The sequence below is a fragment of the Sceloporus undulatus genome, chromosome 4, assembly GCF_019175285.1.
Source record: "Sceloporus undulatus isolate JIND9_A2432 ecotype Alabama chromosome 4, SceUnd_v1.1, whole genome shotgun sequence".
NCBI lineage: Eukaryota > Metazoa > Chordata > Lepidosauria > Squamata > Phrynosomatidae > Sceloporus > Sceloporus undulatus.
Window position 1 is genome coordinate 75,693,318 of NC_056525.1, and position 23,092 is coordinate 75,716,409.

The 23,092-nt window shown below is 41.9% G+C and overlaps 1 protein-coding gene across 4 annotated transcripts in view; it reads right to left on the reverse strand.

Moving 5' to 3' along the window:
* Positions 1–10,127: 10,127 nt before the first annotated feature.
* The window catches only part of LOC121928626 (phosphatidylinositol 3-kinase regulatory subunit gamma), a 345,443-nt gene continuing 332,478 nt past the window's right edge, over positions 10,128–23,092 (reverse strand). For all 4 annotated transcript variants that reach the window (XM_042463572.1, XM_042463575.1, XM_042463573.1 and 1 more), the window contains 4 exons: positions 21,192–21,368; positions 20,100–20,174; positions 18,652–18,822; positions 10,128–16,166 (listed from right to left, as the gene is read on the reverse strand). In XM_042463572.1, coding sequence (XP_042319506.1) covers positions 15,968–16,166; positions 18,652–18,822; positions 20,100–20,174; positions 21,192–21,368 — 622 coding nt within the window. In that variant the 3' untranslated portion in view covers positions 10,128–15,967. The remainder of the gene's footprint in view (positions 16,167–18,651; positions 18,823–20,099; positions 20,175–21,191; positions 21,369–23,092) is intronic.

A 23,092-nucleotide genomic window follows, 5' to 3' on the forward strand; every position in this document is an offset into this window, starting at 1 on the left:
TAGTGCAAATCAACAACTCAACACAGCAATAATATTACAGAACCCGAGAAAGGAATATAAGGTCCTGCAAGACCAATCCCCTTGAAATTGAGAGTCCAAACATTCAAACAGAATGTAAAAACACAGTGGTAGCCCTTGTAAACACACAAAACCAGTAGTACAGTCAATGTAACCCTGAGACCAACACAGCCCTCCCAAAGGCTGCATCTTGGCTAGCCCTGGTGTCCAGCCTGTAGTGTTTTATGAAAGTCAGAGGCTGGGACCAGACAGCAGCCTTGCAAACATCTCCTAAAGAGATGCCCGCCAGGAAGGCAGAGGATGCCGCAACCGCCCTGGTCGCATGTGAGTGCACTGTGGCCGGTATCGGTCTGCCCGACAATTCGTAAGCAAAGTGGATGGTGTTTGCCACACACTTTGAAAGTCTTTGGGGCGACACTGGTAGGCCTTTCCTCGGTTCCAAATAACATTGAAAAAGTCTTTTGGAACGGCTGGAACCCATCGTCCTGTCCAAGTAAAAGGCCAAAGCCCTCCGAACGTCCAGCATGTGCAAGCTGCGTTCCTCTAGGGTGGATGGGTTCGAGGCCAGGGTCGGCAACACAATGTCCTGACACATGTGGAAGAAGGAAACCACCTTAGGGAGGAAGGTGATATCAGTCCAGAGGACTACCCTGTCCTTATGGAAACGGAGGAAGGGCTCATCCCTCCGCAAGGCACAAAGTTCCCCTGCCCGGCGGGCAGAAGCGATGGCCACCAGAAACACGGTTTTCCAAGTCAATAGTCTTAGGTCTGTTGTGGCCAAGGGTTCTAAGGGCTTGGATTGAAGAGCAGACAGTACAACATCCAAGCTCCAAGCCGGGGCAGGAGCCGAAACCTGGGGGTGAAGGTTATTACAACCTCTTAAAAAGTTCTTCACAAGAGGGTCCCTGAAAAAAGAAGGCAAACCATCATATTGAAAATGTGAACAGATAGCAGAAAGATAACATTTGATGGATGTGAGGCACAGCCCCGCATCCACCAACGACATCAAAAACTCCAGCACCACTGGTACCGTGATGTGGTGCGGGGAGAGGTTCCTTTCATCAAGGAAGTGCAGGAACCTCCTCCACTTGGAGGCATAGGACCTTTGGGTTGCCAGCACGGATCACCCTCTGTACCGACGGTGGAAGCGATGTCAGCGACGGAGACTCCACGCCACTATTGGCAGCGCGTTGATGTCCTGTGCAAATGGATAGCGTTTACTGCAGTCGACAAAGCCAGAAAGCGGTCCTGAGGCAGGTAGGCGGTGCATTCCTTGGAGTCGAGAATGGAGCCGATGAACCGGACCTGTTTGGACGGGACCAAGTGAGACTTTTCCAGGTTGACCACCAGCCCCAAACTTGATAGGAGGCGCAGGGTGAAGTGAGTGGCGTCCTGGAGTTCCTCTCGCGAGGGGGCTGTCAGCAGCCAATCGTCCAGGTACAGAAAGACGTTGAATCCCATCCGATGTAGGTAGGCCACCACTGGGGCCATACATTTGGTGAAGACCCTCGGAGCCGTGGCCAAACCGAATGGGAGGACATTGTATTGGTATGCGACGGAGCCGATGGCGAAGGCGAGGAACCTTTGATGGGACTCTCTTATCCCTACATGGAAGTAAGCGTCCTTCAGGTCCACCGTCGCAAACCAGAGGTCCTGATGAAGCAAGGGCAGAATGGAAGCCAAGGTTACCATTCGAAATCGTTTGTATTGGAGAAAGGAATTAAAGTCCCTTAAATCTAATATTGGCCTAATCCCTCCATCTGGTTTGGGTACCGTGAAATACCTGGAGAAAAAAGCACCGAGCCATAGCTCAGCTGGTAAAGGTGAGATGGCCCCTTTTTGAAGGAGTGAGCGCACTTTGTCGAGAAGGGTGCCCGAAGGGGCAGTAGACAGGAAAGCTCCAGTGGGTGGGAGCTCTTCGAACTCGAGGGTATAGCCCCTACGGACAATGTTTAAAACCCAGGAGTCGGAGGAAATGGAGGCCCATACGGTGACAAAGGGCCTAAGGATGTCCAAAAAGAACAGAGCAGAAGGGACGAAGTGCGCAGAGGATCCTCATGCCCTCTTCTTGCCCTGGTCAGGGTCTTGGCGGTGGTTCTTACGGTACCGTGATTGGTTGTGGCGGCCAAAGGAAGAGGACGACAGATGGGTACCTCTGGCGCTGAGAGTCCTGCTGGTGGAATTGTCGTTCCTCGTAGGGGGACCTTTGGAACTGACCTTGATGATGCTGCCACCGACGGAGTCGCTTGCGGAAGGGAGAGGGCCCCGGTGCGGACATGCCATGCTTCCTCACCGCCGCCTTCATTCTGAATTTCTTATTCAGTTTCTCGTCTGTGTCGGCGTGGAACAACCCCGAGTCGTCGATGGGCATGTCCTCGATGGTGGCTCGGATGCTCGCGTTAAGGTCAGACCCTCGGAGCCAGGCATGCCTCCTCAACGCGATGGATGCAGCCATAGCCCTGCCAGAGCATTCAGTCACATTCCTGGCCGCGGTGATAAGCCAGCTCCCAATGGAGTGGGCCTCGTCCCTAATTTCAGTCAGGGTCCTCTGCACCTCGTCCGGGACGTCTGGGATGATTGGGGAGATGCCCTCCATCAACGTCTGGACATATGCCCCCATGCAAGCCGTGTAGTTGGTTGCTTTCGCAGCTAGTGCGGCCGCCGAATAGGCTTTTCTAGCCAGCGCGTCGATCTTCTTAGCCTCTTTATCCATCGGCGAAGTAGCCTGGCGCTAGGTAGAGGTCTGCTGGGCACCCTCCACAATCGCCGAATTCTGGCGAGGGTGAGATGTCAGCCAAGGGCCGTTGGGCGCCGAGACCTTGTAGAGGGACTCTATCTTGCGCGGAGGTCCGAGGGTTGAAGAGGGAGCATCCCAGGAGCGTTTGAGAATTGACTCCAGGGATGGCAGAAATGGAATGACAGGAGGTGTCTGGACCCGACCATGGACACGTCATTCAACTGGGTCTTTCGCGTTCTCCTCAGGATAAGCCAGTTCAATGTCCAGAGCCCTGGACATTTTAATTACATGCTCTGCGAAGGTCTGCACATCATCCGACGGGGAGGCAGCCTCTGGGTGGTGAAGATCCTGAGGGGACTGGCGTGGACGATCATCGTCATCCGAAAGAACATCGGAGTCGACAGGGGGATCCGGTTCGGAATCAGAGGAAGTGACCTGGAGCACCACATTCGCCCTGGGCCTGTCCACTGGATGAGTTACAGGTTCATAGGTTTAGAGCAGAGTTTGGAAAAGCCAGTGGCCATACTGACTAAAGGATTTAGATAGCTTTGATCCAACATGTGATTTTTTCCAAGCTCTGGACAGGGAAGGAGGAGAACTGTTGGTTGTTTTCTGACCATGACAACAGAAATGATAGACAGTGTCTCCACTCCCAGATCACATCCTGCCACTCAGCATAGAATGTGATGCTACAGTATAAAGCTTCCTTCCTTATAACCAGAATAGATTTCCCCACAAAAGAACTTGGAAATGAGGTTGCATCACAAAAGGCAAGCTATGGCTTAAATAACCATGTTCTGCACATCTCTGAAGGCTGCTCCATCCCAGTTCAGTTTGTTGGGGGAAAACAGCTACCCACCTGGCTTTTCCCTGGTGAGAGAGCTCTTGGCTGGGAAAAATCTGTTTAGAAGAAACGGTGGCCAGAATTGAGGATTTTCATATGCGTAAACATAGTAGTTATAGTGCTGCACAGTGAATCCCTTTCTGATCCCCCCAGTCTCTATTTACTGGAAAGCAGCTGCTGCAGTCGATGGGAGTCTAGTCCCCTGTCAATTGGGAGATAGCTCTCTGATGTTCCCACCCCGTTCTGTGAATATCTGGTGAGACAGGCAGAAAGTAGGACCTCGTCACAACCCTTCTTGCTGGAAAGTGGGTAGAACCATCAGCCAAATGCTTCATGATTGATGGGAACAGATCTCTCGATCACACTGCCTGCTTCCCAGCAAGTGGAGACTAGGAGGCATTCTCATAGGTCTGTACATGTCCCCTAAAATGTAGAGATTGTGAATACGAAGCAATCATCAGTGTCTAACTATAAGTTATGTATTCATGCAATCCCAACAGGATTCTGGCCCATGACAATATTACAAACTGTACTGCTTTCAGTATTATGTTAAAAATTCATGTTAAAGATTGCTATAAAAGAAAGAAATGGGATTTTGCCAACTACTTTTAGCCCTGTTTATTTATATCCCATCTTTCTTCTAGAAGCAGAACTCATGACAGCTGACAAATTAAGCCAGATATGATAGCGATGAAAATGTACCAAAGATTATAATTAAAATATGATTAAACTATCAGTAATATTAAAAACAATATCAGACATATATAAAAAGAATGAAAAGCAGCTAAAATGGTACCGAACTCTATTAAATCCCTTTTTTAAAAACCAATCAATTCCTGAGAATGTGTTGGAATAAAAAACTCTTTGCCTTCAAACAGAAGGACGAGATGAGAGGCACTCCATAACCAGGGAGTTATGGAGCTTAGGAACAGCCAGTAAGAAGGTCCACATTCGTAGCAGTGTACCTCCAAATGCTGTCCCAATTTTTTTAATGGTATTAGAAGCCAATATGGGACCAAAAGGGGCAATAGTTATAGATAATCCATCTTGGCCAGAGCCCCCCTGGCCCTAGGATACCATCACACACTGTAGTATTTTCTCCCAAAATGGAATATTGAACACTGACTGAATCCAAGAGAGCCAGCATGTTGTAGTGGCTTGAGGTATTGGATGATGATTCTGGAAGCCTGGGTTCAAATCCCAACTCGGTCATAGAAACCGACTGGGTTACCTTGGGTGAGTCACACTCACCTAGCCTCAGAGGATGGCAATGGCAACCTCCCTCTTGAGGGCACACAAACAGCAACAACAATGGTGGGATTCAGGAAGATCTTTTTTTTAAAAAATTAAAGGTTTTACACCTGCCTCTTTCAAGCATGAGAGAACTTAGCCTGTTGGTAAAGAGGCATTGACCCTCTTCCTTCATCTACTTGGCCAGCCCACTCTTGGTGCTTTTTATGTCAAGAAGAGCAAGAATTTTGCTTACATATACTGGCACTCACCTCTTCAAAGTTCCTGTCCACATCCATATCCTTAGCCTTGTCAAATAGAAAAGTGTCCATAAACAGTGGAAAAGCAGGAGCCAAAGTTACATCTACTGGAACTGCACCAATTATGCTGGGCCCTCTGTATCAGCAGTTTGGTTCTGCCCCCTCACCACCCAATGGATGTCAAAAAAATGGACAATCACATTTTATATTATTCAATGGCAGCAACATGAACACACATGCAGTGAAGCATGTACATTCACATTGATGCTGCCTGGCTGCGTGCACCCCCTCTCCCCACAGCATGCCATTTTACTCATGAGTAAACCAGCACCCAGCTGTGAAAGACGGTGCCCAGATCACCCCCTCCCTGCTGGATGCTGGCTTCCTCATTGGGTGTGACCTTTTGGCAGTGCCCCCTGGAAGCCCCACCCCCCAGTGACACCCAAGTGGGTGATGCCACTGATTAACATCACAACAATTGAATAATATAGGGCATGGCAATCTGCAGGCAGTCAGAATAGCAGTTCTGAAACCCACTGATACAGAGGATCCACAGTCAGAACAGATTTGAATGATTTTATCTGCAAAGTGCTGTGCAAATTCTCAGTAGCAGACTAGAGAGTGTTATCTGCATTTTCTTCTCATGATCCAGGCTGTAAAGGGCTTCTGAGAAGTCAAAACAGCTCCACTGGACACCTCTTTGCAGATTCCATGGGGACAGAGATTTGTTTGGCCTTTTCTACCTGTCTAGTCAGAGACAGTCTGAGTTTTCTGGCAGTGTTACTATAATCATCACCATTTCAATTCATCACTGCCAGTTCTTTGGAAAACTAGGGGTCTGGTTTTGGTTCCTCTCTATGGAAAGGGACACTGAGGAATGATTGTGTCTGCTGCTTTGGCCATTCCATCAGGAGACCATCTAGATCCATCGGTCGTTTGATGAAAATCATCTTAATCAGGCCCCTACCCCAGCAAAAACCTCAAGTCCCTGTAAGTCTAACCTCACCAGGTAGTTTTCCAACCATAACAACAGAACTAGATAGTTCCTCCATTCCCACATCACCATCTTCCCATCCAGCATAGAAAATAAAGTCTACAGGTTTCCTTGTAGTGTGAGCAGGGACAGATTTGGAACAGACCAATGGTTGTAATGGCAGACATAAAATCCTGAGTGACAGGGCAGCCTCAGTATGGATGCTTAAGTCCCCCAGTACAGTTGACCCTTGGTATCTGCTGGGTTTGGTTCCAGGTCCCCCCCCCCATAGACACCAAAATCCATGGATTGTTCAAGTCCCATTAAATACAATAGCATAGTAAAATGGTATCCCTTATATAAAAGGGCACAATCAAGGTTTACCTTTTGGAATTTATATATATATATTTTAATATTTTGAAGCTGTGGATGGTTGAGTTCATTGATAAACAATCTGTTGTATACAGGGGCCCTGAACAACAACTCTCAGGAGACACTAATACCACTACTTGAGACCAGAAGGCAGTACACAACAGAATCCTATTCGTGCTGGGAATCTACCTTCAAATAAATACACTTGAACTGAACAGATAGATGGGTAGAGTGTGGACCCTGTTTCCCTGCAACCCCCTTCCAATTTGCTCAGTTATGCAGAGAGAACCTTTTGGCCAAACTTGAAATGGACTGCCCCCTCACATCAAATGGTTAAGCATGCTGGCCTGGCTTTATCCAGTCAGGCGAAACACCAGGAATAAATAGTTTTTTGTGGTTTTTCAGGCTTGTGGCCATGTTCTAGCAGAGTTCTTTCTGATGTTTCCCAGCACTGTGGCTGGCATCTTCACGAGAGATGCCAGCCACAGATGCTGTCGAAACATCAGAAAGAAACTCTGCTAGAACATGGCCACATAGCCTGAAAAACCCACAAAAAACTACAGATGCCGGCATGAAAGCCTTCGACTAAACCAGAATAAGTCCTGGATGATTTTCCTATTCATTGATCTGGCAATAAGCAACGCATTTTCAACCCCGCGAAGAGTTGCCAAGAATATTTAGACTATTTAAACTGGGAGGCAGTTGGAAGTACCTGTACTGTTTGTTAACATTCCTAGAATAGCATTCAGCATTCTCCCCTCCCGCATGTGTCCCTCTCTTCTCTACTATCCTGGTGGAGGCTCTATTTGGACTATGAACTCTATTTGGACTATTTGTATGGTGGGTATTTGAGAATAAACGTACGTTAGGCCAGAATATCCTTGCATTATCTGTTTTCAGTTGACATCTTCTATTGGCCAAGATCCTGCTCAGAAGAAGTTGTATTGCAACACGTGGGACTATGTACATCTCCTCTTTCCCCAAGTAACCCCCCTTAACTGAAGGACAGACTGGCTGGTGGTTGTTAAATCAGAGTTTAACAGTCATGCTAAAGTCTTGAGGTTGAAGTGGGTGCTTGAATAAAAGGCAAAGGCTTGGCTTAATGAGTTGGGGGATGGGAGAGAGGAACTGTGTTAGCAGTCAGAAAAATTGACAGGATTAAATCTATTTTGCTTTGGTTTTATTCTTTTTGTCTTTTCCCTTTCCACCTATATACTGATATTATTACTGTTAACACTTTACAGGCTAGTATTTGTGCTTGCTTCTGAGACCAAAATTCTTAGTTTAATATGTAAGTGATGACGGCTTGTTTTGGCTCTAATCATTATACAGAAAGTATACTTGCATCTTTGAGGCAAACATTGAACTGGGATTTGGTGTTTTAGCTCAAGGACCAAACTTACTTTGCCAACTAGATTTTTAGATGCTGTTGGAGATTCTACCAATATGGGATACCAAAGTTACCAAGCTATTATTGAACTGATATTTAAGAAAAATAAGACTTAAGTTTCAAAACAAACCAACACTTTTACCACTTCATACCAGGTAGGCTGTATTTCTGAATTTATTAGAAACAGCGGTCAGTACATCCTTCTAAAATGTTACCATTAACTGTGCTTTATTGCATCCTTTATTGCATTTTTATTCTAAAGCAAAGTAGGCCAGAATGCTTGTCTTGGGAATCCAAAGCTCAACCATTCTATTTTTCAAACAGAAACATACAGTAAGATCATAGCCATTTGGTGACAAGTTACAATGTTGCATTACTCATCTAGAAACTACAATATGACTAACATACAACTGCTTTCCTCATGAAGCAGTTTCTCTTTAAAAGTTAAACTACATGAAGTTGACTATACCATTTAAAATGACAGAGAGAACAGGTTTTACATACCAACAAGACTACCAAAAGTTACATGCTGGAATTCATATAAAAGAAAAACAAAACAATCCCCACTGCTCAGGCGAAGCAAATCTTTGACAAATAGCTCTCTTAAAAGGAAAACCAAAATGGATTTTAAGAATGCAATGTTAATGTGTAGCTGTACAAAGGAGTGCACCAGTCCCGGATGTTGTTTTCTCCAATTACAAGATGTGAGTTACCCACGCATTCTTACAAAGATGCAAGCATTATACTCTCTGTACACACGATCAATGCTACGGCTCTCCTTTGAAACATTAGTTCTAGATGGGGTTTCCACTGATTTAAAAATGTGCAATGTATCCCAAAGGAAATGGAGCTTATATAAAATGTAACAACTTTGCTTTGAATAAACTTCCATGTTTTATTTGGATCAAATAAGTAAAACATTAAGAAAAATTAGAAATAAAAAAGCACATCAAGAGTATTAGTTATGAACTCCATGTTGGGGAAGGGGGGAGGCAACCAAAAAAACATAAATGATCCCAGCTTTCAGATCATGGGGTGAGTAAGTGCAAATAGTGAAATGGGACTTTCAGAGGGGCAGTGCCACTTATGGCCAATGCATATTAGGACATGAGTATGTGAATTTAATTTCCATATATCTATATACATACAGTACATATAAACACACACAGAGAGAAAGAGAGGGGAGGAGATTGGTTGCAGACCAGTACAAACCCCATGGTGCTGTAAACTGGCGAAACTTACGAAGTTATTGACAGACTGAGTCAAACTTCTTTGCAGTCAGTCACTCAAAGCCCAAACGTTCTGCACTTCTAAAGACAGCATACAGATTTACTTGCACAGCTGGCTGGTATACTTAAGGGTGCAACTCCGCTGAAAGTAATAGACTTATGGTGAAGAGGGAGAGGAACATGTTGACCCCTGAAAAAATAGCTTAAAACAGTAGTTTTTCTATAGCTGCTGCAAATGTGCTCCCTGCCTGGGAAAAAAAAAAGAAGCACCCCAAAATGCTGACCGGGAAAAGTGCAATATTCTCATAGATATAGGTAACATACCAAGTAATAATATGAAATAACAGAATGGACTTTGAACAGGAGCTATTTCTACATGCAGTACTCACTGTATCAGTGAGATGCTGAGTCCTGACAAACACAAAAGATGTCTCTGTTCCATTCACTGCATAAAGCTCTTCAGGTTAAGTCCTAAGTCAACAGGAACACTGCATTCACCATGAGATATGACCAAAGCATGTCGCCAAAGGATTGTGAATAGTAGAAAAATCTGCATTAAAATCTATGGAGCCAGCCCAAAACACCAGTGCTTAAAACTTTTTACCTTTTAGAAAAGTTACAGACTGATATTAATCGTCATGTACCCTTTGGAACAAAACATCTCTCCCTGGAGATGTTTCCAGCTAGCAGAATATCAGATCTGCATCACCTTTGCTGCTTTTCTTATGGTGAAGTCAAAAGATATTCCTGCGGAGCAAAGGGTTCTTTTTTTTTTTGGGGGGGGGGCTGAGGACCAATTTAGATAAAATTGATTATCCATGACTGGATGTCCTCTGTACTGCTTTCAGTTCAAAGCATATGCATGATCCCCAAATCATGCAAAAGGAGCAGTGCTTGGAGAGGAGGTTGCTTGAACATCTGCCCTACTCAAAACCCATTCTTAATCACACCCCTAAACTGGTATTTGCTGCAGCAGAGCCAAAGAGGCCACATACAACTGTATAGCTGCTCTCCTCCACAAAACAAACAGCACCATAAGTAGTGGTATGTGACTAAAGTCAAGAGAATAACAAAGGAAGAAGCTTAACTGGAATTCCCCAGCCTTGTATGGCTTGGGCCAAAAATGTTGTGTTGTGAGCATTAAGGTATACATGACATGCAGTGAGCAGTTCTGTGCATACAGCCAGGCCTAGAGAATTGAATCCATGGGTTAAGCAGTACAGATTAAATACCACCATTCAGTATTCCTCACTGTGGTTTGTGACTAATGGAGACTATCTGGACTTGCAGGGTTGGGGGGGGGGCAGTTATATGAAATGGCTTTTCTTTTTAGCAGTTGCATCATATGGAAGGGTAGATGCCATAGCACTGAGGAATGGCATGGAATTCCCGTCTTTTGTAACAAAGCTGTTCATTTGTTCTTGCTGTTGCTTTTTGCTGTTTCATCTCCACCCTGCTCTCACTGTGGCATTGGGGTGTGTGTGTGTGTGTGTGTGTGTGTGTGTGACATGAACAGGGAGAAGAATGTGTGGGAACCATGCCCAGTTGACAGGAAAGAAAGCCAGGGTGAGCCACCCTGGTTGTAGCTGGCAAGTAATTGAAATAACAAAAAAAAAACAAAAACAAAAACAAGTTCAGATGGCAAATATTGCACTAAACAGCATAGCAGCAGGTGGATGCCATGATAGATATGGCCTCTACTGCCTGGACAATGGGAGCATTTCCCCATGCTGGTGCTGACTTTAGTGAATTGGGTCTGCTACTGAGATGTGGAATGAATTTCCTGGCTTTCGAGACTGTGATGAGGGGGCATTCCCTGAAACTCTTAGGCAGGAATAGAAGAGTTCAGGGAATAATGAATGAAGGGATAACAATAACAAGGAAAGAAAAAAACATGTTTAAAAATCTAACTTTACATGCTAACGAATTACATGGTGGTAATTTAAAACAGTTCGTTTTGGAATATAAGTTTGGGGGTGGAAGGTGATTCTTAGTGAAGAAACAGAGTGCTGTATCGGAAAGTATGCTTAAATCTTGTTGCACCATCAGCAAGAAGCTAGTCAGCTACAACTATTTTAAAAGGCAAACCAACATTGAATGTAAGTCTTTACTTCAGGAATATTTTGAAAATTCTCAAACCACAAAGCAGATCTTTAAGAATTCATGTTAACACAAAATGTGTACAAATAAAAAAGGACATGAAACAAAACTTTCAACATACACTGAAATGCTTGCCCAATTCTGCACTTTTTCTCTCACAAACAATTCTGTGTTTATGTCTGTGCACACACAGAATACCACTTTAGATTTTATTCCGTTTTAGAATGAATTATACATCACACAGACACACACACAGAGAATTCAAGTACCAAAAAGGGGATTTTCTACATTTGCAAATGTGATAGTAAAACAGGAAAATTGCTACGGGAACAGAAACAGCACTAAGTCAGTGTAAATGTTGTCAAGGTTTTTCATAGCAAGCAAACAGCATAATTATAGACCCAAACCACGCGAGCCCTTAAATATATCACTAGATGTGCCCACATTTCAATCTTTTTTAGAAAAATGTGTCTAAGTAATCTAGTAAGTCTCAACTTTTGCTCCTACTGACTACTGTCTGCCTGTGCTGAAGCAGGCTGAAGAATTGCTCCTATCCCAGTTCCTGAGCTTGGACAGGTTGGTGTTTGAAATGTTACGTATAAAACAGTTTGGCATGGTTTTCATTTATGCTTAATGTTATTTGAAACACCTGCAGTTGTAAGTGAAAAGTGCTGGGATTGGAGGGATTGTGCATGCCAATTTCTGTATAGATAGGACTGCAAATGGACTTGGTGGGTGGACCTAGAGATAAACTTAAAATATTTTGAGTCCTTGCCCTTTTCATTTGAGGCCAGAATCCCAAAGGTTGCACAAGAGTTTTAAAAATGTTTTACTCCTTCTAGCAATAGCTTCAATTGCTTGACAGGTCACCTCTGAGACTCAGGTTTAACATGTGGTTTCTGATGCAGTGCAAGGAACCAGTGATGTGGGATGGGAAGCAATCAGCTCTAACATGCATATCCAAGCCCTTATGTATACCTAACATGGATCACTGATTTATAGGCTAGAAAGGAACCCATTGGATTTATTCTTATTCTAATAAATAAGAAATTTAAGGTACTGTTTTGTAAAAATTTTTTAAAAAAAGGTGGGGGCAAGTGAGAGAAAACAATGCTGTAACCCATCACCATCAATTATTTTGGGAACATTTTATCAAACATATGTGTTTGTTCCTATGGAGTGTGACTGGCAAAGAAACGAGTCAGCAAAAGGACTGGCAGTTCAATCATTTTTCATTCTTAGTTGATCTATTGTGCATCACAACTACAAAAGTAACTGCAGAAGGAGAAGCAGTGTTCTACTTGGAGAAAGCAAAATACTGAATCATCTGCAGTCCTTGAAAATACATTTCAGATAAACTATGAATATTAGAAGACACTATTTTACCCCATTCAACCCCATATCATGTAACACTGGGGAGGGATCTACATAGATGGGTCACTCAGATCCATATGATTTCACAGCTATCAAATTAAAAAAACAGCAACACTAATATGCTACCAAAGAAAGCCTAATACTATTGCCTTCAAGAACAGAGTGTGCTTTTCTGAACATTGGCCCTACACATCCATCCATTTAACTTCTGCCATTTTCTCTTGTGCATTTATTTTAGCCTCCAAGAAAGTTGGTGATACTAACAAGGCTAATCCTAACAACTAGGTCATTTGAGCCACGAGAATTAAGGATATGGTCACTTGAGGTCAGCTAAAAGTGAAAAGTAGAGGGAAACTGAATGCAGTTGGTAGTAAAAGATACTTGCTAGTATTTGAGCTGCCTTCAAAATGATTTTTCACTTGCCAAGTGTGTCCAAAAAGACTAACACAAGAGGCAAGTACAAGCATGTGAACATCAGATGGACACCACCAGCAGCTATGACTGATTTACCTAAACCAAATGGAAAAGGAAGTCATCCAAAAGGAAACCATATATACATTTAATTGGTACACTGTCATAACTCAAATATGTTAGAATATTTGCATTTAAAAGAAACTACAGGAAGGAGGCTTTTGAAGATAAGTGTACAGAAAGTTAAATATGAAGTTTAAAGGAAGCATTTATTTCTGAATTTATTGGTGTTTTGTAACAAACACAGAAGCTAAGGCTAAGGGGCAAGATCCTATCTGAAGCTGGTAGAGCAGTGGTCCCCAAACGGTGCCCTTTAAGAGACTTTGGGCTTCAGCTCCCAGAAACCTCAGCCATGTTGGCCAATAGTCTGGGATTCTGGGAGCTAAAGTCCAAAATCTCTTAAAGAGCACAGTTTGGGGACCAGTGTGGTAGAGCATGAAGTTCCACATGTGTACTTACACCAAGGTTCCCAGAGGTCAAAGGTAAAGGAGGGCAAAAGAAGGTGGATGATGGTGGCACAAGGGAGCTGGAGGGGCTAAGCTGTGCCTTGGCACTGTACAGCCAACTGCTCATTCTGTCATTGTTGTGTAAGGACGTATTAGATACCTCTTTACATAACATCAGAAAAAGCAATTACATTGGCACAAGTCCTGGTATCACCAGCATAAGTCATGCAGAGGAGTCTAGTCAAAGAGTTTATATGGGCAAAAAAAGGCCAAGGTTATCTGAAGCAGTGGATGTTGTAGAGTGATGTCTTAGATTTTTAATGTGTTTATTTCATTGGTTGTACATTAAAAGTTGAACAACTTACACCTGGTGTCCCTAGAAAAGAGACCATTATAATCTAAGCAAGACAGTGTAATGAGAATATTAGGCAATATGTAGATATTAGATTTAAATGTGCAAGTTAGTCATGTCCCTGGAAGATCTCCCTGCTGTCTCTAAAATATAGCAAAAACCAGAGCAACACTTAATGAAATAAGATATTGCTGGTGAATGAGGGGGAAGTGGGACATCTAGGCATGGGGAGAGAGGGGCCAAAGAGAAGGTGGCACATTAGGTCATTCAGTATCTTTTTTCAAAAATATTAGAGTAGTTTGATAACCACCATTTCAATTTAGAAGATGTTGATGCAAATTGGTTAGTCAGCACTCAGGTTTAGTGGTGGTAAATTAGTGCAAAACAGAAGTGCTTTGGGGACATGTCAAGCAAACTAGTTTGGCCCCTTCAACTGCTGATTAGTGCTCAAGAGTCATCATTTTTCTGTTCAGCAATTCCATATTCTGCATAATACTTTTATGCTCCTCTATAGTGCATTCTGCTTTGTGTAAACATTAGTCTAACAGTCTAGGGGTTCAAGGTGGCACTGAAGGTAGGGTGGAGCCAGAAATTATCCATGTCCCAGCTCCCTGGCATGCACTTCAAATACTACACCAGAAAAAAAGAGGAAAGACTTCATGCTGAATCTGCTTAATTTTTTCCTTCTTTGTGTAAGAAAGTGTTCTACATAACATCATTAGTAATTACAATAAAGATTCAACAAGGGCAAATGTGTAGTGACAAAAAAGTCAAAGTAGCATTGTAGGAGCACTATGTCACAGTCAAATGGATCCAGTTCTCACCTTTCACTATAACTTCATTATCTGATGTTACATATAATCCAGATGAATCTGACATGGCAAATGAAGACCAAGCAAAGCTGTTTACATACTGACAAATTCTACCAATTTATATCTTGACTGGTCTCACAGAACTCCAATGCCCAAATATTTTGCCTTATTGTAAACCAACAATGAATTCCAAGGGCAAGTATACAACCTGTGCAATGGAAACAGTGTTTTGTGTGCAATCCAAATATGTTACAAATATAGTTTTGTAGTCGGTTTCAATAATGTGGACTGCACTTAGTTTTTGTAGGGCTTTGTTTTGTTTTTTGGTTTAGCAAGCCACTGAGAAGTAATCCATTGCACTTTTTTTTTTAAAAAAAGAACAAAACAAAATGTTTTAAAATAGAATATTAAATGTTTAACATCCTATAAGCATGCCAAGAGCCAGCTTCATTCTGGTTTACATTCCAAAGCTTAGTATGTTTTAAAAAACAAAATATGACATCCCTGGAAGAAAGAAAATGTAGTTTGAAAATAACACGGGAAAAGTGGTGCAGTTGCAACAGGTCAGGTTAAAGTTTTGAAAACTACACAAGAAAGTTTTAGCTTTTACATTTTTATCTTCAAGTTTTGGCAAGTGTGCGATTGCAAATGCAATTTTCTGGTAAGTGCTCAATCCAGCAATGAGAGAAGTTTTGGTGGGTTCAATTTGGTTTCTCTTATTTGAAGACCTGTAGTGCTGTTGAAACCAAACTTTGTAATTGTTGGTAAAATATAAAGCAACATTTCTTTGAGGATATTCCTTTTAAATATGAACCTGAAACTCTCCCCATAATTCCTTTGGTCTCCTCTCATCAAATACCATGCTACATCAAGATGAGCCCTCAATTTTTAAGTTTGTCTGATTTGCAGCAATGCTGCTAAAATTAACAGGGAAAAGCTGTAGCGGAGAACTTTCCCCCATTTTCCTGGAGTTTAAGACTGAAAGACATTACCAATACCTCAGAAAAACAAAATCCAAGTAGAAGTTCCGCTGATGGCACCTGGCAAAAATGCTTCTCTCCACAGTTTTGCTTCAAGGTGTTTTTGTATGCATGTTGAGAGTTTACTTGTTCCTTATAGGGAGAACTGGAGACAGCATCTCCTTATATAAAAACACATCTGATCTTCAGGTAGCACCAGGGCACCTACCCCAAAGCTGTTATCTTGTTGCTGCTAGGTCTCCAATTCACATTCATCAAATCACTTCTTGTGCAAAACAAGCAGTCTAAGGAGAAAGAATGCCCTCTGGGTTCTAGTAAAAACTGTAGAAAATAAATCCAAGACAACCAACACTTCACCTATATTTCACCCTCCTAGAATTTATCTACAGAGGGAGGACATCTGTGCGTAGATAGGATAAGCAAGCCGGACATTGAGGGAGTCGTTGTGCTGGACAAGGGAGGTATGCTGGTAATGAAGGACTAATTCTTTAAGGGTGCTATATAGGTTATATGGCTCTGCAAACCCATAACCTCTAGGAGTGCTGTAAATCACACAGTGTTTAACTTCGCCATCAGCTCTGTAAAGGAAAAATAAAGATAGTCAACTCAGAGAATTAGTCAATGAGGCACTGAATTCTCAACAATGGACAAAAAAGCACAATAAGCTGTCAAGCACAAATAATCATTTCTAGATTTAAAATGGCTTGCCATCTCACAGATGGCATTAAAAATATTAAAGTAATTTAACTCTTCTGGAAGTTTCTTTTAATAGATACATTAATATATAATCTTCTATTCTTTATTTTGTTGTTATTTTACCTTATGTTGTTTACATATTCTCTTCTGCTTAGGCACTCTGAAGAAAGGCACATTAAAACTTTTGAGCCCCCCCCCTCAGATAAATAAAATCAGTTACCAAATATTCAGCCCAAGATTTTTAACACAGAACTAATTTCAAGCCTCCTTGTGTGCTTATGTGGGGGGATACATCAGCATTTTCTTTGTTCTGACAAGAAAGTGCTACCTGTTATGTTATATTAACATATAGATCACAAGAGGTTTGCTTGTAATTCAGCAATCTAGAACTATTTTAGTTAAGAAATCTATAATATTTTAGTTTGCTTTGGGAATCTGGTTTTAGTTATTCCAGCTTTTATATAAAATACGTTTATGGTATGACATCAGAGATCACTCTGATACTATAAGGTATAAGACAACAAAAGAAGAGGCGGGAAAAGGGCAGCCTGAAGGCTACATATGCTTCCAGTTGCTGTCCCAAAGTCCCCCTCCCACTTTAATTTTGACAGTGGTGAAAAATTATCCATAAAAAGCTGCAAATCACCACCTGAAGCAGCAGCAGACCTTAACAGCACCACCCCAATTTACTTTTTCAAACATCAGCGAAAACCAGACTTAACAATCAAGGAAATGAGTCAGGAAGTGACTTCGTAACCTTCCTGTCTCAGTTCCTAGAACATAATACTGAAAGTCCAGGGCTCTGTGTTCAATGACCATGAAGCCTTGGGAGATTTAGCAAGATTGTAGAGCTCAGTTGCTAATCTCAAAGTAAGAGTGAAGAGGAAATCTGTGGGTTTTGGGAAATGAAGAACAATTCACTGAAGAAAGGAGAGAATGGAGGAGGCTACGGAAGGCTGCTTTCATCATGGACGTGAATTAGCAGATTTTTTTAAAAAATGCAACCTGACTGGCAGTAGAACAATAGAGAACTGTGGAGCCAGACAATTTTATTGCAGTATTTATTAATCAAAACATACACAAAAAACCTGCATCTCTGATTAATCTCGATTACATTCACTTCTGATTGAAGCTAATGCTAACGACAATAACAACACTTTTTGAAAACATTAAAAAGAAAAACTGGCTCTTGAACCATTTGGAATACAGTAGTTCAATGCACCTCAGTATGGTTGCCTACACTTGTAGTAAAAATTCAAGGTTAGGACTGAGCAAATATAAGTATGGCGCAGTACAGACCTCCCAAAAAGGGTGGCCTGCCAGCGCCTATTTTTCTGCTGAAGGGAAGCCTCAGCCACCAAATGGCATGGCTTCCCGCTGGTGGAAAAAAACTGCAAAAAGTGGGTTCTTTTTACACCTGCAGAGGTGGCGTAACAAGTGTGCCACTGGCACACTCGTTACATAAATGCTGCGTAGTGCTGTTATGCCCTCGTCACGTGAGGGTTGTGGGGCGTGTGGGCGCTCCGCCCCCCCAGGCAACCCTCGTACGTGATGAGGGCGCCGCAAAGGGAGGTATGTACCAGGTCAATATCATGCATATGGATAAAATAAATCCACCACAAAGCATTTACTGAATATGAAGCTACTACACTAATCCAGAGAAATGTACATATTATCTAGTTCCTGTAAAGAGTTCATCTTACTTCTTTCATAAAAAGAAGTCAGTTTACAGGTGAAGGTATTACTGACAGCATTGACCAGCCATGATATTAACCAGCAACACACTATGGACTACACTTCTTATGCTCCAGGTTAGACAATGGCTAACAAAATGGCAAGCTTAGATAAAACTTCAGATTTGCATTTAACTAGTAAGAACTTTCATTTCTTGAAAGCCTCACCTACCAAAAATGAAGGACAGAGAGATTAACTTTTATGCAAATATCTCTCTCAGCCCTACTGTTGAAGATACAAAGATGAAAATATTTTTCCACTACTGCGCTATAGCTAAATTTGACGCTGTAATCAAAGTTTATAAGATAGGTATCAACACATAAATAATATATGTCTTAGTAAAATTTAACTAATTTTGTAGCAAAACCAGAATAGAAAATATGACTCGAAGTAGTTGTCCCATGGGTAGTTAATTATTTTTACTGGGTGGATATGCTCACTGAAGAGATCTTTGAGTACTTTTGTCAAGAGGACCACCCTAAGAATGCGAGTGGAAAGAGACTTAATTTAGGAAACAGCAACAAAAATTTATGGACTATGAAACTAAGGTGGAGGAGAGAGTCACTGGTCTATTCACTTTAAGATACATTGTCCTCTGCATGATAAAACAGTAAAGCAAGAATCTCTACTTACACCACAGAACAAGCGTAACAGCCTTTCTTGCTACTTTCTCGGATTAAAAATGCTCCATCAGGTTTTCCACAAAGCAAATCTTCTGCTTGGATACGATTGAGATCTCCTACAAACCAAGTCTTTTCATCATAATGTGGCAGACTTTCATCCTCTTCATTTGTAAAGTATGTACTAGGAAGAGACAAAAAGTCTTATTTTCTAAAGCAAAATATCTTCCTATATTAAAATTAAAGAATTTTGAATGAAGCAATTCATGCACTCAGAAACTTAGCAACAAAACATTTTTTTGAAAAGTCACCTGTACACTCAACATTATCACTCTTACCTCCCTAGAGCAGGCATGGGGAAAGAGTGGCCTGCATTCACACCACATTACTGTTTGTCCCCCCCCCCACCTTTCCCCAAAATGCACATATATTATTACTAATATTAACATCACCTCTAGTACAGTCTGCCCTTCCTTTATGCGGGGGAGCCATTCCAGACCTCCCCCCTCGTAAAGGGAATTCTACCTATGCTCGAGCCCCACTTAAATGAATGGGGCCCATGCACACTATGGTGCTGTGGTGCGTGCGCACCACGGGCACGAGGCCCATTATTTCTTCTCCCAGTGCAGCTTTCAGCATATGCTGAAAGCCATGTAAAGTGCACCCGGGTATGATGTGGGCACACTGTATTAATTTCTTTAAATGGAGCCAGTTATCAACTAGTGTTTGGTTGTTACTATAAAATCACTAAAATACACTTGCAAAAGTTCATACACAGATTAAAAAGTCATTATTTAAAATTGACTGGACTGGCCTGCTGGAAGAGATATTTCTCTAATGCTGTTTTAAGTGCAGTTAACGTTTTCAGATGTCCTATCTCTTCTGACAGGTCATTCCAGTCTGGGGGCAGCAAACAAAAAGGTACTGTGGGAAACCGCTGCAAGTCTAGTCTTGGCCAGTTGGTCAAACATTTCCCAGTTGACCTGAGTATACAGGGCAGATTGTACGGTAGAAGACAATCCTGTAGGAAACCAAATCATGCAGGACTTTAAAGGTAATAACCAAAACTTCGTACTTTGCCCAGAAACTAATTGGCATCCAGTGGAGTGCTTTTAAGGTCAGTGCAATGTGATTACTCCTGGATGTGTCCATAATCAGTCTGGCTGCCATATTCTGAAGCAGTTTTCAGACTTGGTACAAAGGTAGCCCAATGTGTAGCACATTACAGAAGTCCAGCCTTGAGGTTACCAGTGTGTGCACTACTATCTTTAGGTTCTCCAATTCTAGGAAGGTTTGTGAGTCTATCTAGTATGGTGTGGCTAAATCTGGAGTCCACCCATCCTCATTAGCTTAAGGAAACAGTAAACATTCATAAGAAAGCTACATTAGTGTACTACAGAGATTATACTTCTGTTGTGCATTTTTATGCAATTTGGTAATCCATATTTCAAAAAAACTTACTCATCAATGTTTTCATTTTTGATTCCCAGCCAGTCGTTTATTCGTTTTTGCCTCACTCCTTTATGATTGAGCCAGCTGCCAACGAGATACAAGAAACACTAAAAGTTGGGATCACCCAGAAAAAGACACTCAGAACACCCTGAAGCATAATTCCTCTCTTTACAGCACTGCCCTTACTGAAGAAATAAATACGTTATACAAAAGCATATCTAGTTGTGAATGGGAATATACTGTGTGGCATCTTGCTGCTTCAGAAAAGAGACTATGGCTCACATAGGACCTCTACCTAAGGCTACATTCCCTTTTCTCTTTATACTCCACTCAAATGTGGGAATAGTGCATTCAATCAATGATGTCCCAACCATGAATTCAGAATACAGTCGGGCCCTCGCCTTACGCGGGGATCCGTTCCGGATCCCTCCGCGTAAGGCGAATTCCGCCTATGCTCAAGCCCCATTGGAAACAATGGGCCTCGTGCACGGCGGCACAGCAGCGCGCGGGGAGCAACAGGTGCACACGCCCATTCAATTGAATGGGACGCGCCGCCCCTTCCGCCCTGCGGCTTGAGCGCGTAAGCTCAAGTCTGTGTAAAGCGCGCCAGCATATGACGTGGGTGCGCTGTATTATGGCCAAAAGTAATGTAATCATATGAAGACATAGCTTAGCTCTCTGGTCTGACTTGGCTTGTTCAACAACATGGATTCTGTATAGGCTGCCTTTCACTGCCTTCAAAGTGAAATAAAACATTTACTTGGAACCAGAAAAAGACTGTATTGAGAACATTTTGAATTAAGAGTTATTAATAAACTATAGTTACTGTATTAAACAGGCTTGCCAGATGTTCTTCCATGTCAAGAGGCCCAGATTTCCTTCCATTATTATGCTTGATGTCCAAATTAGACAAGATATCATTAGTACAATTAGCAGGTTAATGCTGGCAGGAATACAGGGCTCCAGTCCTATGAGCTCCCCATCAGGTCTACAGTATCTTCTATTTATTTATTTTTGAACCTTCAAAAACTTGCTAATTGCAATAATGGTATCTCATATAGCTTGGACCTCTTAGTCAATATACAGAAAATGCTAACTTACACAAGATACTGATCTCTGATTTTGCGCAGCTGGATAAGATCAGGTTTGATACTGTTCATTTTCTTGTCAATTTCCCGGTTGTCCAGGGCTTGCTTCTTCAAATCTTGTTCCAGTCGCAACTTGCTGTCATGAATCTCACCCAGACGTGATTTTAATTTTTCATAATTTATCATAATTCTGTAAAGCAATGTATGATGTTCTTAAAGGTTAGCAGTACATTTGTTCTTTTAAACAATGGCCTGATACAGACAGGCCAAAATAAAGCTGATTCGAGTCACTTTGGAGGTATGCTGTTTAAATGATACATGTGTCCTAAGAGTCCAGAAGCCGCACCAAAGCCAAGCTCCAGTCGTAAGGACTGGAGTGCAGCTTTGGTGCAGCTTCCAGACTCTTAGGATGCATACATCATTGAAACACCATACCTCCAAAGAGACTCGAAGCAGCTTTATTTTAGCCTGTCTGTATACGGCCTATGAGTTGCTGAGCCCCAATTTTGGGGGGGAAAACAGGATATAATATAAATATAATACATACATGCACCAAACCAAAATTACAAGCTCCATATGAACAGAGCTCATTTATAGCTATATAGCACGTAACAATTGTGACAGGCACTGTGTTAACCACATCAGTAGATTCACATGTGAACATGCTAAAAAGCATCATGTTCCCAACTCTCAATACTTAATCAGTGAACCAGAAGGATAGAATGACAACCTTGGAAAAGTAGGTATTAGATGTTGCACATGAGAATCTAGTCAGTACAAGTTTATGACTGGTGCAGAGACTGCCACTTTGTTTCACTTGTTAAAATTTAAATGAGAAGAACACTTCCCTGCCTATCTAAAACAATTCTAGCTGGGGTTATCCAGATTTCAGCTAATTGGAGGGGAAAGAACAAAAGGGCCGAATGTCTTCCAGGCTCCTGTGCTTTCATCTTCAGAAGTATATGGTGAATAATCATGGCAGACAAGCAAATTAGTTGTGGAAAACTCTCCCCAGTTTTATTAATAGAAGTCCACATTATTAACATCTTGTGTTATTGTTTGCCTGGCGGCCATTTCCTTCCTCTGAGGCCAAGAGCATGTGACTTGCCCAAGGTCACACAGTGGGTTTCATGGCCGAGTTGGGAATTGAACTCTGGTCTCTACAGCCATGGTCCAACAAACTACTACACCATGCTGGCTCCCATTAACATGTTGCACCTTATTATTTCTTTTAGTTTTCCAGAGCTGGTTGCATCCAACTGTCTTTCTTGTTTCCTAGTACAGATCCTGCTGGTTTAATATTAATACAGTTGGTCCTCCATTCCGGACCCCCTGCACAAAATGGAGGCTCATGCGTATTCAAGCATATGCTTGAATAGGGTACACGGCCCAGGCGTGCATGCCATTAGAAACAAATGAGGTGACCCCTCAGTGCATAATCGAGGTCACAGATCTCAGATCTGCAAGTTAGGAGGAGCAACTGTATAGCCATATTTTATTTTGTTGGTGATTATTATAAGGAATCATTTTTAAAAATACATCATGAGTTCCCTTGTCTTTCACACTGTCATCACAGTGAACCCATCTTACAGTACACATTGTTTGATTATTTAAGAATCATATAGATTTTAAATGATTTTAAATGAAACCATTGAAGAACATGTTTCTTGCTGGACTGGCCCAAGATCCAGCTAAGCCTTAACAAACTGTCTCCAACAATGACCAAAGCATCATGAAACAAGACTGTTTTATTATTTGATTAATTAAATAAACACATAGGTGCAAAAGAAGCAGCTGCATGAAACCTGATTATAATGGAAATATGTATTAAATATGGTTCATTTTAGAAGTGCATAAAGACCATAGTAGTTTGTTGTTGTTGTGCTGCTCTGTCCCTTCAAGTTATTTTTGACA